We start from the raw sequence: 18165 nt of genomic DNA, 5'->3' as shown, positions 1-18165 counted from the left end.
GTAAATGGAGTGAATATTGAGTAATATACATTGACATTTAATCTGGCAGTGTAACTTTGAACATACAATTCGAAAGTGCCTTAAATACCCCCCCCCCCACACACACACACACACACACACACACAACAACAACAACAACATCTATCAGCTCTAATGCACATTATTCAGCAGTGTCACTCTCACATGTGTAATCAGCCTATGACTTGCAAAACCCCCTTGAAACAAAAGCTTTACAGTAAAGCACAAATGGATTGGACTCCTCTGCTGTTTCATAACCCTCAGTGTTAATCACATTGCTTTGACTGAGCAGGCACATTCTGACAGTCCTTGATGACCAAGTACTTGACAGATTTGGACAGATGGCAGATGAGTTTTGCAACAAAATGAGATTTTACTTTTGTCTAAATTTAGTTGTTATGTTGACATTTTGGAAATGAAAGGTGATTTAGTGTGTAACAACAAATAAGCCAAAAACAGCTTGTCATTTATTACATCCCAGATGTAATAAACTGATAATCAACAGGATTAGTGTTTTCAATCAAAGGCTGCAGTTGGATATGCTTTTTTTGTCAACCGTCTACATCTGATTGTTTTTTGTGGAGAGCTACAGGAAGACGGTACTTTCTTCAGCTTCCTGCAACTCCAAGCAATACCTTGTCAAAGTCATATAACCAAGAGAGAGATTCAGAGTCCACATTTTCTTTTACAGTTTTTTAGAATAGCAGTGATTTCATCTAGCTTACTGCCTCAGAGCTGCTATTACAGACTGCCCTAAATTTTCAGCAATTTTATTACAGTTTGGGTGCACTTACATTTCACCCAAAGTTCAGAAAACTTTCTCTGTAAGTATCAGCTTACAGACAAATTTTGTGCAGACTTGCGGGTTTTGGAAAGTGGCTGCTCAGCTGTACTTCAGCCAGGTTTGGACAGGTTGTGTGGCTATGAGCCAGGTCCACCACAGTGAGACTCTGGCTGGTGAGAGCAAGGCAGTGGAGTCAGCAGGTTGTTGTATCTGTCCAGTAGCAGGGATTCTCAGTCACTGCTCTTAAGTCAAGGTGACTCACGGTGGGTGAGGAGTCCACTCAAGTCCAATCTGAGCATAGCAGTAGAGGAAAGCTAGCATTGGTGGGGCCATGGTAGACCAGCCTGAAACAAAAAGAAAGCAAATATATTTGCATGTTTTTCGATTAACAAACTATCTGGATAATGCAGTCTATGTGTTGTTGTCAGTTATTTAATTATGAATGAAGCTTAAACGCAGCTTAAAAGTATATGCTAAGTGAGTAGGTTTGCTCATTTCCCTGTGCCATACTGCATCATGTTACGTTTTTTCCCTCCTTTTTCTATATTTAGCTGTTTCTCCGAGGGTCGTGCAGGCAGGTAAGGACAGCTGTCTGCACCTCCTCCCCAACTGGCCTGCCTCCAGATTATCTCAGTAACCTGCACCTGCACCCACAATGCTTTTCAATGGTCTATTCTTTTCTATTCATGCCAAAATCTAATTCACGCACACACTGGCTGCTTTATGCACAGCTGTACTGTCAGTTTTCTGTCTGCGTAAAAAAAAGGTTACATGAGCTGAGGCCAGAAAAGCTTTATTATGATGCAAAATATTTTAATGGCGCACGGAGGATAAGTTTTGTGTTGTGTAGTATGCATAGTGCGTTTCTGTCTGATTGCAACCATCTTTAAGAAAAGCCTTGATGTTTTAGTAAATATGAACTAATTATTAATCACATTGGGTATAACCATTTTCACATAAGCTATCATTATATGAAGCCTTTCTCACCTGTTTATTCATTATTTAAAGCCCTCTAGCCTACATGTACATTATGAGCCAAGACACCCCAGTGTTTTGCCTTTGCAGGTATCTGCATTTCATTAACACCCTCAGTGTGAAATATGTTCTCCAGCCAGTTATCCAATCTTTAATGTGGCCAACAACTAACATAGTAGAAAGGCAAAGTTGAAAGAAACACTACTAGCCAAATATAACTTCAGAAATATGTTGGAACTGATTGTATTTTTTAAAAATGTATTCGGTGCTTTCGTTTCTTCTTGATTATTCGCAATGTTTTTTGCAGGCAACTAAAATCTAAAAACAAAATAAAACCAACTGATGACCAGAACAACTTTTCAGATAAAAGAAGAAACTTAAAAATTGTAGGTTATCTCTTTTTTTCACCTCTTTGTTTATATAATATCACTAGAAAGGGAGAAGTAGAGGAAAATGTGATTGTTTTCCTACCACTGACAGTCACTCAGTCATTTTTCTATGGACTCTGTCCCATTTCCTATCAGTGGATTATGGATTCACCCAGCTAACAAAGCTAACTAGCCATTGCTAGCTTAGCAACTCTATCCGGTTGTTAAGTGATGACGTGCCGAATCCTACTTCCGGGCCTAAAGTAGTCTGTTTAATATGGCTTTTGTGTTGTTAACATGTTTAATGTTTTGTATTTTCTTCTATTTAATCTCAAAAAGCTCCTAAAACAGTCAGTGATCACTGTGGACCTCCCTCGGCTTTTATTACCGCTAATCATTTATTTAAGCTCAGTTTTTAAAACCTTAGGATGTAACTACAACCCATCCCATGCAGCAGTATATGAATGACTAACCTCATACACTCAACAAAAATATAAACGCAACTGCAACTGCTCCCATTCCCCATGGGATGGACGTAGAGACCTAAAATCCATTCCAGATACACAATATAACCATCCCTCCCAAACAGTGGTCACAAATCAGTCCAAATGTGTGGTAGTGGGCACATCTGCTATATTGAGATAATCCATCCCACCTCACAGGTGTGCCACATCAGGATGCTGATCTGACATCATGAGTAGTGCACAGGTGTACCTCAGACTGCCCACAACAAAAGGCCACTCTGGAATGTGCAGTTTTGTCTCACAGCAAAATGCCACAGATGCCACAAGCAATGAGGGAGCGTGCAATTGGCATGCTGACAGCAGGAATGTCAACCAGATCTGTCGCCCGTGCATTGAATGTTCATTTCTCAACCATAAGCCTTCTCCACAGGCGTTTCAGAGAATATGGCAGCACATCCAACCGGCCTCACAACCGCAGACCTCGTGTAACCACACCAGCCCAGGACCTCCACATCCAGCAGGTTCACCTCCAAGATCGTCTGAGACCAGCCACCCAGACAGCTGCTGGAACAATTGGTTTGCACAACCAAACAATTTCTGCACAAACTGTCAGAAACCGTCTCAGGGACGCTCAACTGCATGCCCGTCGTCCTCATCGGGGTCTTGACCTGACTCCAGCTCGTCGCCGTAACAGACTTGTGTGGGCAAATGCTCACATTCGATGGCGTCTGGCACGTTGGAGAGGTGTGCACTTCACGGATGAATCATGGTTCACATTGTTCAGGGCAGATGGCAGCTGAGAATGTCCCAGTTCTTGCATGGCCAGCATACTCACCGGACATGTCACCTATTGAGCATGTTCGGGATGTGCTTGACCGGCGTATACGACAGCGTGTACCAGTTCCCACGAATATCCAACAACCTCGCACAGCCATTGAAGTGGAGTGGACCAACATTCCACAGGCCACAATTGACAATCTGATAGACTCCACGCGACGATGTGTTGCACTGCATGAGGCAAATGGTGGTCACACCAGATACTGACCGGTTCTGGGTCCCCAGACCCCCAATAGCGCAAAAAACTGCACATTCCAGGGTGGCCTTTTGTTGTGGGCAGTCTGAGGTACACCTGTGCACTACTCATGATGTCAGATCAGCATCCTGATGTGGCACACCTGTGAGGTGGGATGGATTATCTCAATATAGCAGATGTGCCCACTACCACACATTTGGACTGATTTGTGACCACTGTTTGGGAGGGATGGTTATATTGTGTATCTGGAATGAATTTTAGGTCTCTACGTCCATCCCATGGGGAATGGGAGCAGTAACAAAGGTGTTGCGTTTATATTTTTGTTGAGTGTATGTGGATGGATTATCTCAGTTGTTCTCCTGGCTGAAGTTTGGTCCTTTTACAGCATCCTGCCATGCGATTACATTTGTTCCTGACCACCGAGAACACTCACGTTAACTTTTATCGAGTGGAAAAAAAGTTAGCTTGTTTATATTATGCTAACATAGCTGTGTCGCTAGCGGTCACGTAGCACATCATTATATACCAGATAGCCAAACTTCAGTAACCCTACAAACGTCACTGCTGTTTAGTTTTCTGTCTTCATTTATGTTGGAAGTGATAACAGAGCTGTACGTTTTAATTTGTTTCCAAAACCCCGTAGTCAGAACATGCTATATTGTATTTAGATAGAAGCTAGCGAGCTAACTTCCTGCTAACTTCTAACTCCGTTAAATGTCATAAATTCCGTTTTCATGGATGCCTGGATGTTAAACTCAATTGTTACACCTGGTAGAGCAGAACGCTGATCATTTTATTGAAGATGAAAGACTTTAGACAGTTTTTCCAACTCTCAATAATGCCATAGTGATCATTTGATATATGGACCTGCAGCGGAGTTTAGGTCCAGACACGGCTAGTGACGTCAGACTTAGCAACCGGATAGTCTTATCCCAATCACAGTGATGACTGCTTTAAAATAAACAAAGAAAAGAAAGTCAAATCAGATAAGGGTTCCACCTATATTTTATACACAAGATGTGTTTAGTGCTACTTACTGAATGTTAGCATGCTTGCACACTAAAAAACTAGCTTCTGAAACACTAATACTATGGCTTAACAGTGTAGTGGTTAACAACCTGGCCTAACACACAAAAGATTTCTGCTTCAAGCTTTGGAGGAGATATAAATCCTTGGAAGGGTTGAAATAAGAAGGACAGCTGGTGTAAAAGTCTATGGTAAAATGAAATGCGGGGAGTCATCTGCTAAGCCGACCACAGTGGGTAGCGCCGCATGTTTGCTTTGGCAGGATTTTTATGTTGGATGTCCCTCCTGACGCAACCCCAGAAGGGACTTGTGTTTCTTCCCAGAAAGTACCATTATTATTTAGACAAAAAAAGAATGTGCTAAAATTGGGAACAACACATGTTTGTTGCCTAAAGTAAATATATAGCAATTCTACCAATGTTAGGTAAATGTTCTAAGGGGAAATATTGCCATTTTTAGGACTTCATGTGCCTTAAATTGAGCTTTAAGGAATCTTTGCAGTTAAAAATGAAACACAAAAAGTACTCCTTGGGTAACAGTGAAGATGTCATCAGCACATTTGTGCATGCAATAAACAAACAAAAAAAAACCCCCACACATAACAGTGCAGTGGTACTTTTTGCTGTGTTTGTGTGCTCTTGAATTAAAACTTGGTCTGTCTCTTAGTTGTAACTTTAGAGTACATGGGGGCTTTCAGGTGCAAGACTCAAGGGGACACTGTTAACACAAACAACTTAAGACACACAGTGTGTTCAGAAAATTGTTTGTTGTACATTTTGCCAGAAAGGTCAGGGAGCAATTACACTACTGCCTGCACCACTCACAATCCCAGACACTCATGTTAATGAAACCACAGCTCCCTCTCTGCAGTTTCCTGTGAGGACACACGCAGACACAAGTAACTGCCTCAGGCGTTTCTGCTGGAACCATTATATCTCAATTTAAAGTGCAAAAACACATGTAATCAGTGAAAGAACCGAGCTTATTAAGTGATTTGTTAAATCATGTATTTCTAATTTTCCAGTCTTTTTTTTTTTTTAGCATTTCAATGATCTTAATAAATCCCCATAAAAGCAAACTGAGATTCTTAGCTATTGCGCAGCTCTTGCTCTGAATAATTCACAACTGAAATGGTATTTTCAAACACCATGCACTTATTTTTAGGTTCCTCTTAACTTATTTACACCGAGACTACAGTCTTGTGAGCACGAAGGAGGTCAGGAGTGCTAGAGGAGGTGTAAAGTTATGCACCATTTGCTGCCTCCAACAAAATTTTACTGTAACATTGAAGCTTAAGTGGTGACTGGAAAATACCCTGTCAGACTGCTTAGGTTTGACTTTAAGATCCCACAGACTGTGGTATAAACAGAAATGCTAAAATAATAAATAGTAATAAAGAAAAGTAATAAAGAAGTGCTTCAGTTTGTGGATTTACACTCACTGCACAACATGAACTAAAATCAGCATGAAATAGAAAGACGGTCTTTTGCCCTTTATCTGTTACCTGAGTTTACCTCTTGCCATGGCATTCGTGGGTGATATTACACAACCTTTAAATCTAACAGTAAACCACTCACATCAATACTAGTGATCTTCACATCAATATATATGTATTTTTTAAATGAATGAAAACAACAATCTGTCATTTTTTTTTTTAAAACGTCCCTGGCACTACATAGATCAGCTTAGTAACAACTTTCATCTCTTCAAGTTCCTTTTAAAATCCTATTTTAAACAGCAGGCAACTGTTTTCAGCTCTCATGAGCACAGTGTAAACCATAGTTTCAGCACCAAACATAAGCACACTGGCACAGTCTGGGACTCGCTGGTAAATGCATTTAGCAGCTAAAGATTCACTTATTTCCCTCAGGAGTTAGTAGAGTCAAAGAAAGAGCTGGAAAGAAAGAAAAAGAGATAATGAAGCAATTAAGCAGCTGTTTCCTAACATCCAACACTTGTACAAACTTTACAGGGTAGAAATGTTGTTGTTGTTGTAGTACAGCTTCCACTGCTGCTCATAAGTGGATAAATGTCATGTTTTGGTTCAAGCTATTGCTTGTTTTATTTTGTAATCACTGCTTCTTGTCTGTTTTACTTCCTGCGGTAATTTTATTTCTATTTGCCACTGCCTTATTAGTTTTTCTTGTGTCATCTTCCACACCTGTTCCCCGTTTCTCTCCCGTGTTAAATCAGCGACTCACCCAACAGTTTTTATATAGATACACTTGTCAGTTTCCACAGATCTCTGCCAGATTGTCTTATTCCTTCTTATCTTTTTGTGTTTGTCTCCTTTGTGACTGACAATTGGATTTAGTGTTTGCCTGCTCTTCTTCTGGATCCTTTGCAGGGCTGCTTGCTTTACTGTCTTTGACCTCTGCCGGCTTTGAATAAAAATTTACATTTTGGACTTTTAATCAGCCTCTATGTTTGCCACATTTTAGCGATATAAATGAGTAAACTCATATTCAACTCAATTAAAATTCCACATTAAAGTTTTGGTTAATATACAATATTGATGATGTGACATTCCACTGATGGGCTTTTTTGTACCGACTGTGCTCCCAGCCCAGCAGCGAGTGCAGCTCAGACTGCTTATCGTAACTAGACAGGCTTCAAGAGGCGCTGCCATCTTTCTTTAGGTATCCAATGAGCCAAAAAAAGAGACACTGGGAGAAAAATAGGTCCTGGCACAACCACATAAGCAGATGTCTCTTTATTCGCCTGTGCAGATTAATTAAATTAGAAAAACTGTTAAATACACAAACCTACAGAGAAGCAAAATTTTTAATGATTTCTTATATTTTATTTCTGATTTTATTTTCTAGTACATACTGGCTGGCTTCGCTCTGTTGCTTTAGGAAAAACAATATTTAGCTGCTTTCACCGCTGAGGGCAAACATGTGATGACCTACAATGCAACTCAGCTGTCAAATTAAAAGGAGCACATGGCTGATAATCCACACAGGAGAATGTACAAATGCCAGCTGAAACAATCCTGCAAAATAAAGCCACACGCAATTCCCACTGAGTGAATGTTGTGGAAAGCAATTTACCGTGAATGAAGACACGCTTCCAGAAGATTCTGCCAACATGTATTCCCCCAAGGAACACCAGATTAGAAAGGATGAGCATAGCAGTGGAGAAGGCAAAGACAAGGGCGATGCATCGCCTTTTCATCGCCGCAGAGAAATTCTGCTCCTGGGAAATCAGAAAAATAAATACTAAGAGGCGAACCACAAGACATTTCTATTGTACATGGCAGAAGGAACAGAGAGGCACCTGGCACAAATGAACTGTGTGACCATAAACTAGGTGGATTTCACGGTGTGCCATCAGATATGAGCACTATATTGAGAACATGAACCATCTCCCAAGGCTATGGCCAAAGAAGCAATTGGGAACAGGCTTTTACTAACATGAATATTTGAGGTTAAGTGTACTTCCCCATTAGATGTGACAAGATCCAGCCAGTTTGTCTCCAGTCTGTAATTAGTGTACCCTCTCTAGGCATCATCTCTCACTAAATAACATAATATGACCTCTTTATTTCTGACTGCAGGAGAGATTTTTATTACATCCACACATCTTAAATGAAAGACTTAGTAGGTAATTTAAACCTCCTAATGTTTTAGCACCGTCAATGGATTTCAAACTTACAACTACGGAGTGAATAAAGGTCGAGGCAAAGAGAGACTTCAGAGAATTTTCCACCAGAACTCCAGCCCAATTCATCAGGGCCCAGTACTGTAAGAAGTCATGTCCACCGTGCCAGAGGCAGACGAATCCGAACGCAACACCAGTGGAAAACATTTTGCAAAGAGGACCATGGCGTGAACCTCCCAGTGGAACATAGATGTATCTGAAACACGAGTACATGTCATAAAAATAACAGCAATCCAGTGTCAACAGAATGAATAAAAAAGGGGATTCTAACCTGTGTAAAGACTAACCACTGCAAAACATTGCAAGTGTAAAAATGGCACCACAATGCATTTTGGATTAATCAGAACCAGAAAAAACTGCGTGGTCATGCTGATTTTACTTTTAAACATGGCTTTGACGTCTAGTTGCAAAAATAGAGGCAAACCAGAGAATATCAATCAACCTATTAACAACTCTGGAGGAGGGTTAATGTTTTTAAGTGTTTTTTTATGATTCACACACATTTAACCCACTGTCAAACGTACAAATTCTGTATTATTCAACACTTTAGCGCACTTTTGCTCCTGGTTCTGACTTAAGTATATCAGTTAATAAACTGTGAGGATACACAGTTAAATAAAAGAGCGACAATTCTCATGAGGTAATTCATCAAACAGTAAAGCTATAGCACAGCTCCTGCAGTTCATTTTTGTGGTTTAGATTAGATTACGTTCCATGTGGTATAAAAATAGCACCTCATGTGATAACACACTCGATGTGAATAGCGTCCAGTCGTTATCAAATGCAGAGCATGTTGTGAAGAAAAATTGCCTCAGATACTGCGAGAACCTTGTCTGTCCCAGAGGTACTGACAAGAGTCTGAACATGCTATATCACTCCAACACACTTAACAAACAAATCATTGTGTGCAGTGTTGCTGAGCTGGGAACTCATTATCTCAGCCACCCTGTGGCTAATCAATGTTCCTGAAAGATGAGCCAGCATTTTCTAAGCCTGAAATAGAGTGGCCAGCTCGGCCATATTGAGGATGAAAGTAGGTGCGAAAACAGATGGAAAGGTACCAGATTGTCAGAGCCAGAGGAAACTGAATACCTAAACATGCAGAGTATCTATCCATCTAATACATTCATTTGGATGTAGATGGATTCTAAACAGATGTTTTTCAAAATATGATAATATCATGCTGTACATTAATCTCTGATTAATCAATGTGTTATGTAACACCTGATTAATCCAAGCAGGTGGTGCAGACTACAACATGCTCACAGGTTTTATCGACTGTCATTAGGAATTAAAGAGTGTAGTATATATTGTTGTTGTGTAGGCATGCAGCTTACTTAATCGGTTTTGCTTTAAATCCACTAAAAACCGAAGTTAATTTCTAACCTTGCACCATACCCAACCTATTCCCCCACTTACATATTTGCAACCAATATTTACTAAGGTGTGAGATCAAATGCTTCTGCTCGTGTGTAGCTGCAATAATTCAATCAATAACCCAGTGAGAGCTTTTTTGTTGGGCAATAACTAAATGCGAGTGAAATGGAGAACCTGAGAGACGGTGGCACACAGACAGGAAAAGCACAATGGAATGGCGAAGAATGAGCCACTTAGCTGCCCAGGGAGACGGGGTGTCAGTGAGTCATGTAGAGTACATCATTTAACACCTACGCACTCATCTAACGCTCTTCAGACAATTTCAACTGAATTTCAGAACTGCATTAAAACCTCTTTAAAAGCACTTTTGCAAGAAGGAACGTCGGGGGCATTGTGTCATGGGTATCATTTTGCATCTGCGGTAGGATAATTGCAACTGATGCCATTAGGCAGGAGAAAACAATTTCCAATGGGCACAAATTAAAATGGAAACTTGCATTTGCAATTTAAATTCTGGGATCTCTAGCAAATTAATTGGAGCCATTTTAAATCTCTAATATGCATTCTTTCATAAAAGTAGATGTACACATGCACCGTCATACTGTACCCGTCACACAACTGAGAAAAAAATAAAACCCTAATTAGCAAATAATAACCAAGACAGGGGAACATTTCCACTGTGTTTTCTGACAACCATGCAACTGTAGCGTTGCCTTAATGTAGCAACCTGCCTCCACCAAGCAAACCATAAACTCCCAATAGGCTGCATTCAGCCAAGTGTGCATCATTAAAAGCGAACAAACCAATAATGTGTGTTGTCCAAAGTACAAGTGTGCAAATTACAAATGCACATATTAAACAAGGAGGCATTTCTCCAGGGTGCACGGGCAGCGCCACAATAGAGGAACTGTTCACCAACAACATGCAACCTCATAATCATGAGAAAGCCTACATGCAAATGCAGCATCCTTATCCATTGTGATGAAAAATGTGGGCAGGCAGCAGGAGAATGGCATGTTTTTTTTAAGGTTACTCAGCTGACAGGTTCAATGCCCCACAGGAAATAAGCTCTTTAACTGCATAATAGATAACAGATGCGATACAAAAGTATTCCAAATATTAGATAAGACAGACATAGATAAAGACAGACAAATAAATGGATGCAGATAGGCAGATATTCTTGAGGCATTACTTGATTAGGATGACATTTCTCATTTTAAGTATGCATTAACATTGGAATTAGTCAGTCCATCGCTGAAGTGCCTCTTACCTGATGAGCCATCGATACAGCCCCTCATCAAAGTGCCTAAGAGTGAAAAAAATACATTGAGTCACAAATTTACATAATAATAATATATCATTGAGTAAGAACCAGCTGAGCACTGGGCTTCATATAAACTGAGACCTGCGCAATAAGTATGTTTACACATTTGTGTTTATGTGCTTCCTCTTTGTCATTAAGAAGATTAGATTTGGCTCAGTCTATAACTGGAATTGTTTCATCAGCAATGTTGATGGATAGCTTTATGCAATCCATCAGTGAATTCGACCAGCGCACACACACAGGCTCGATTGGAGTGCATCAGTGTCAGCACACTGGTCCGTTTATCCTACAGCTGTTTTTTTTTCTCGTTTTTTTACTGTAATACCAACACACAGCCTTCTAGCTCAGCTTTTTGTACTCTAAATATGGGGAATTTCTCACTGTTAATTACATTTGGGAACAAGACTGATTGTACTGGGAGAAAGTGACAAACTGCTGGGATACTCTGGTAATTTATAACCAGGATCTAAACCCAATTTGAGTCGCTCCTTTTGTTGCAGATGGCAATATGTTCAAGGTTTGCACTTAATGGTATGTTTGTTCTGTTTAAAAACTGCCCACTGCTATAATAAGCTGCTAGTTTATACGGCAAGCTAAAATGGTCCTGCAGTAAAGCGTCCCTTGATGCAGGATATAAGCTCTTGTAGAGAGATGTTAATTCAACTTCATTGTGATGATGATTATTACTTTTGAGGATTTATTTTTAAGATATGAAGAGTTGTTTCAACTGTCTACCCTTAACCTTAAACCATAAAAAGGAAGTAAAACCTGCCATCATCATACACATGAAACCTGTATGATTCATAAAGGTGAATCATTTAAGAGCTAAACAACAAATAACTGCACTGTATAAGCTTGTAATAGATAAGATGAAATGAATGTATATTTTGCACTATATAAATACATAAAGAGATTTTCTGAAGTGGCAAAGTCTAAATACTAACAGCACAATAGCACAAATGTTCATCCTTATTTATATACTTATACACAGTGTGTTATTGTTTTTGTTAATGAAATACCTGCTGAATAAGATTCCTTGTCCCTTGTAACAAGCGTTTTCCTTTGCATGTTCATTAACTTGAGCAATTGTGACCCCTTCAGTATAAACTAGGAATAGATCTATTAGACTAGTTTCCATTTTAATTGAAAAAATAAGTGAAAAGACAAGTTATTATTATTTTTTCCGCTCATTGTGACAGAAATAATTCAATACGAGCACATTTTAAACCACGAAACAGAAAAAAATCAAAGCATCTTTCCTGTTTCTTACAATTACACAGCACTGCGTAAAATAATAATAAACCAGAAATATCCAGGTTCCTTTAACTGACACACAAGTAAAACTCAATTATTAAAGCTTTTGGTTTTACTCTACAAGGTTTCAGTTTGTTTCATAATGTCCCTGCTGTCTAAGAAACACTGCAACAAACCTGCTGATTATGAATTAAAGAAAACAAATTGGCCTAAAAATAATAGCTTAACATGTGCTTATCATTATGATGAGTCTGAAAGAATGATCTTCAGGTGATCTTGTGTAGGACAACCTGTTGTTCTTACTATTAACAACATAAAATGAAACTATTTTCTGCGCCCACTTTGAAACTTGACAATAAATGACTTTGTTTTAATTTAAGGACATGAGGAAAGGTAGCTTTTCTAGTAAAGGGAATATTTAGCAAAGCTGAAAGACCAGTATAGTACTATGTTTGTTATTCTATCACTGTGGTTTCCCAGAATTGATTCCACTGTCTTACCTCCACATGCCTGTGAAACTGTACATGATGCTGACACAACGGGGAAGCTTGGGGGGAACCAGCTGATCCAAAGTAGCGAGCATGGATGGAAGGCCGAACAGTACCAGATACTTCACATAGAAGAACTGGACGACAGCTAGAGCAAGACCACCTGTGACAAAAATGAAAGTAGGTGGTGAAATCAAAAGTTCTTATTGTAAAAAAGTTCTATATAATCCTCAAACGTATGTTAGGCCAGTGTTATATTTATAGTAAAAACTCAAAAGATATATGGGAAAGGAGGATTAGATGTGATTTGTTTGTTCCACAGGTTTTCCAGTCATCTTATTGTCCAAAGGTCTTGCTCTAAACTTCATTTCTTCCTTTCTTCACAATTCCATCAACTTTTTTGACAACACTGGCTGAAATGCAGCCCCAAACCATTACAGAGCCTCCACTTGTACCTCTCTCCTGACCTCCTCTCTACATATTTATAACGATTTAAACCAAAAATTTCAAATTTGGATTAATTACTCAATAAGATCTATAAGATAAGATCAGTGATTTCTAATAATAATGGATTGGATTTATATAGCGATTTTCAAGGCACCCAAAGCGCTTTACAATACCACTATTCATTCACTCTCACATTCACACACTGGTGGAGGCAAGCTACAGTTGTAGCCACAGCTTCCCTGGGGCAGACTGACAGAAGCGAGGCTGCCATATCGTGCCATCGGCCCCTCTGGCCAACACCAGTAGGCAAGTAGGGTAAAGTGTCTTGCCCAGGGACACAACGACCAGGACAGAGAGCCCAGGGATCGAACCGGCGACCTTCCGGTTACAGATGCGATTCCCAACCCCCTGAGCCACGGTCGCCCCATTTTAGTCCAGTTTTTGTATAATTTGGCATACATAATGGCCAACAAACAATACACAAACCAACTGCGGGTCCAGAAGCATCTCTTAGGTCCTTTGCTGGATTTTGTTTCCAATTTCTTAAGGATATGACCTTTTTGTTCATCTGCAGTATAGTGATTTTAGGTCACTTGTCCAATTTCTTCAAATTTTCAGATATGGCAATTGTCTAGCGAACAGCTTTTTAGGAATCTCCTTGTCGCAGAAATAATATTTTATGTGTGTCAAACTTGGCATTTTTCATATAGTGAACGAAGAAAATTGGAACAAATTATGTTTTTGCAAAGGCTAATAGTAACAAAGTATTTCAGACCTTCAGAAAGCCCCAAGACATTTGCTTTAAAATACCACTTACAAGAAAGTGTGGCTTCTTGGAAGCAAAATATAAAGAAATGAAGGATTAGATGGCACCAATTCGCTTGTGTCAATAAGCAAACTGTGCTCATATTGCAACAACACGACTGCCCAGACGTTTGTGGTATAAACCAGATGTAGTGCAGGTTTAACATATAACCAGTAACCTTGGATTACTCAAGTGTGGTTTTTTCTCTATTATATCATCTTCGACATAAGCTCATAATCCAAGAGGTGTTTTAAAATTCATGTTACCAATTTTTGCTTAACATTCAAAAAATTTATGAAAGACATTTTAGACAACCACCTGCATAAACTGTATATCTGACTCTATGTGCATGTCAGAGACCAGCTCTGCTAATTTAGAGTGGGCTTATATTTAATTTAAGTGCAAATAAACTATTATATCAAAAACAAACAAATACACACATATATGAGAACGTTTTAAAACTTACATAATCCTGTGGTGGTAGCATGTAGTAGGTAAATGTAAAGTTTAAATTTTAAGAAAGCTGTGCTGTTGGTGGAAAAAAACAGAGTATCAAGACTTGCCTAAGGCCCAAGGAGGAAGAATTTCTATGTAGGTCTCATTAGACTGGATGGAGTGCATGTACATGACGTGGATCATGTATTCTGCAATACACCACCACAAAATGATCCGTCCTAATCTGAGCACCAAGTAACTAAGGGCAGATTCATCCCTGTTACTTTCCTCCGCAGACTTCTGCATCTGTTAGTGGAGCAAGAGAGCATGTTATTAAGGACTGCCAGGTGAATCTTCATTCACACAGCCCCACCCAAAAAAAATCTCAGGGTTGTAGTAAAAGAGGCAACACATAATGTAAGGATAAGTACAAAACTACGACAAAAAAGATAAGCTGATTAAAAAAATAAGTGAACATGTGATGTTACTGCTCTTTTGTACTGTAAAAGGGAGATCTGCTCTCAGGAGCACCAATCAGCTTCAGTCTCTTGCAGATAAAAAAAAAACAAAGAGGAAAATTTGATTCTCAGTTTAATCTAGAAGAATGCTTTGATGTCTCTTACCTGCTCAATGTAGTTTTTGTAGGTTATAATGGGTCCATTATAGAAAAAAGGATGATAGAAGGTATACGAAAACAGCCAGCAAAGCTGCACAATACTGCATTGGTCTTCAGGGCTCCAGCAGTGCTCCAGGCTGAAGCTGATGAAGCGCAGACCACAAACAGCAACACTGAAGAGCAGCAGATAGTGCTCCTCATCACTCTCATACCAGCCTCTCTGTGTAATACAGTGGGAAGGCCAATTACATATGACGCATTCCATCAAAATCATTGCATTAGTAGTAACAGCACTAAGATAGACACTAAATATATATTCTATTTATTTATACAGTATAAGTGGACTATAGTGAAATGGTTAAGTAACATTAAAAATGAATCTAAATGTTTGCATTTTATCTGAAATTATTTCTATTTATCATTTATCATGTAGGAAATTGATCTGTTAGATAAATATACTCAAAATAAATTTACCCTAACCATGTGATCTGGATATTCTGTAGAAAGGAGGCAAGTGACCAAATGGTTCCCTTAGTATTTTGCACCCTCTTGTGTTCTTGGCAAATATGACATCTAGTAACAATCACAAGGATAAAGGAAGTTTTCAAATTTTAACTGGATATCATGCTGCTACAGAATAACAAAAGGTTTTTACAAAAAAAACTAGTTTAACATTATTATTTATATATTTTATAAAGCCCTGTCATGGGCTGGTAAACTGTCCAGCATATACCCTGCCTTTTGCCCCATGACAGCTGGGACAGCAGTTGAAAAATATTTTTTTCATGTTTTAAAGGACATATAATCTCCTGGAAATAAGAACTGCTGTGTTTTTACCATCTTACAATGATCTCTTCATATCTACAGATGGATTAGTCTGCCACTGTTTCTACAGTGGGACACAGTAGAAACGGATGGGACAAAAAAACACTCACTGGCAGATATCACTAAATCCTACACAAGCCCCTTGTGTAGGATTTAGTGGCTTTGTGTTTGTCTGCGAATACCAATGTAGAAATAAAACAGTTTTTGCAGAACAGTCTGTGGTTTGTTGTTGATGCAGTCAAAGTTACTATTTTTGTGTTAGTTTTTGAACTAGGTGTTGCTTTGTAGGTGTTCAGAACACCTACAAGCATACAGGAAAAGATTTATTGTAGGAGTTAAAGCCAAGTCAACCCACCTGGATGTCTTGAAGTTCGTTGATATGAGGTGTGTAGAGCAGCAGCAGGTTACATGCCCACGACAGAGCGGGCTTTCGCAGCTGGGCCATAGAAAAGGACAAGCCCAGATGTACCAGCAGCACACTCACACCTTTAATCCCCAAAACACTGCTGGCTGCTAAGAAGCCATATATCGCAAGTGCTGGCACTCTAAGCTGATGGAAAAACACATAAAAATGTGTGGGATTAAACTGTTTGCCACCTATATTATATTTAAAGATTACTGTAGCAACAGCTTCATACCTTGGGGTAAAAGATGCTGGTTAATCTTGATAAGACAGCATGACCAATCAGAGTCCACAGTAAAGAGTGCTTAGCCCAGTCAGTCCAAAAATTCCACTCAAAATCTAAAGGGTCCTGATAACAAAACAATGCACTTATAACACCTGAAACCTGTTCAAAAGCAGCTTTAAACAATGCAAATCTGTTAAGGTATTTTATTTCTATGCATCGATTAAATTAAAATTATTACTTTGTTATTCTAAATTTAAAATTAACTGGAAATTACCACAAACCTTTAGTACACTATAAGTCTTAAAATCTAGTCTGTTGGTTCAGACATGGCTTTCTATCAATTCAGCACTGAACTTACCCTTTTAAAACCTTTAACAAGGCCCTTTTCCAACTGGAATTCTCTCTCTAATCCCACTTCATACTCTGGGCCAAAAACAGGATATAACAGCTTTATTTATTTATTTTTTCTCATTTTATCTAACTAAGATTTCAGTAGTCATATTTCTACTATACCTTTGCTGAACCTGTGAAGTTGATAGAAAGAGTAGAGATGAGAGCCCAAGGAAAGCACCCAATAGACAAGGACCTCTGTCCTTGGCAAGGGAGCCAACTGGGCTTTAGATATGGATCCCATCAATGAAAGTCAATCCGCTATCGTATACCTAAAAAAAATTAAAATGACCACAGACCAAGATTACACTCAGCATAATTCCTAGTAGAGTTATGTTTGGAAACTATCTGCTGTAGTTCTGACTCACTTCATGTGCTAAAAAAAATTAATAATTTAGAAAAAAACTCTTGCTTTCACATGTTATAAATAGTTAAACAATGCAGTAGTGCTTATACAAGTCTATTTTACCAATTTAATGCAGGAAACCACGAAAAATGGCAACAAGACACTGTAAATAGTTCAGTAGTGATACTTCTTAGTGATTCTCATAATCAATACACTGTTTGGGTGTGCATATACAACACAAAGAGAAGATAACAAGAAGACTACAAAGGTGGGAGAACTTTCTTTAGTTTACTTTTAAAACTGATTTTCACACATAACCTATATTAAATGCACACTTCAATATACCCTGAGATGTATCCTTTAGTTGAAACACAGCAGAAGCTTGTGTGGAGGGAAATTACGTGTTTTTTGTTTTTTCTTTCATTCTACTGACTGAAGGACGCACAGCGACGGCAGTGCTTGTCAGTGCTAATCTGTTGGCTAGCACTGCCGTCGCTAGGTAACACTGTCCAGAGGTTGCTGGCCATGACGTATCGACCCTCTCAGCTGCCTAAACAAGTTAACCTTACTCTATACCAGAAACCGTCTCGGTATTTCAACTTAAAAAGAGCCCACTGACATAAAGTCGGTGCATGTATGTTTCAACATGCAAATTTGGGCATTAATTTGCGAGGTTTCCTGGGAAATTCCGTAAGCCATCCCACCAAAATACATATTTAGCTAAGCTAGCTCATCGGTTGAAGACTTCGTAATGTTACCTAGTAACACTGGGCTGGTGTCCATTGCGTTGTTGTAGATTGCAGACTTTACTGTATAATAGTGCTTGGACAGTAGATTCCCCCGGTATCCAACATTCAAAGGTATGGCATTCTTCTTTTTGCTTTTCCTTGGCTAGAAC

General features: G+C 39.0%; 1 protein-coding gene across 1 annotated transcript; it reads right to left on the bottom strand.

The window, feature by feature from the left end:
* Positions 1–16: 16 nt before the first annotated feature.
* hhat (hedgehog acyltransferase) lies at positions 17–18127 on the bottom strand. The gene is made up of 12 exons (XM_082558028.1): positions 18026–18127; positions 17045–17193; positions 16890–16954; positions 16541–16654; positions 16258–16452; positions 15085–15297; positions 14590–14767; positions 12787–12937; positions 10979–11014; positions 8326–8527; positions 7722–7866; positions 17–1146 (listed from the first exon to the last, which is right to left on the bottom strand). Exons 2-12 carry the CDS (start codon positions 17163–17165, stop codon positions 1061–1063), a joined length of 1506 nt encoding a protein of 501 aa, XP_082414154.1. The 5' UTR covers positions 17166–17193; positions 18026–18127; the 3' UTR covers positions 17–1060.
* Positions 18128–18165: the final 38 nt, after the last annotated feature.

The sequence above is a fragment of the Aulonocara stuartgranti genome (genome assembly GCF_965226115.1).
Source record: "Aulonocara stuartgranti genome assembly, chromosome: 13".
Classification (NCBI taxonomy): domain Eukaryota; kingdom Metazoa; phylum Chordata; class Actinopteri; order Cichliformes; family Cichlidae; genus Aulonocara; species Aulonocara stuartgranti.
This window is presented reverse-complemented; position numbering and strand designations above follow the sequence as displayed.

Excerpts from the sequence above, each read along its gene's own strand:
- hhat (XM_082558028.1), bottom strand. The coding sequence starts at position 17,165 with ATGGGATCCATATCTAAAGCCCAGTTGGCTCCCTTGCCAAGGACAGAG. Across the intron at positions 16,655-16,889 it reads TTGTTAAAGGTTTTAAAAGG|GACCCTTTAGATTTTGAGTG; the intron begins GTAAGTTCAGTG and ends TTTTGTTATCAG. Across the intron at positions 7,867-8,325 it reads CCTTTATTCACTCCGTAGTT|GAGCAGAATTTCTCTGCGGC; the intron begins GTAAGTTTGAAA and ends CTGATTTCCCAG.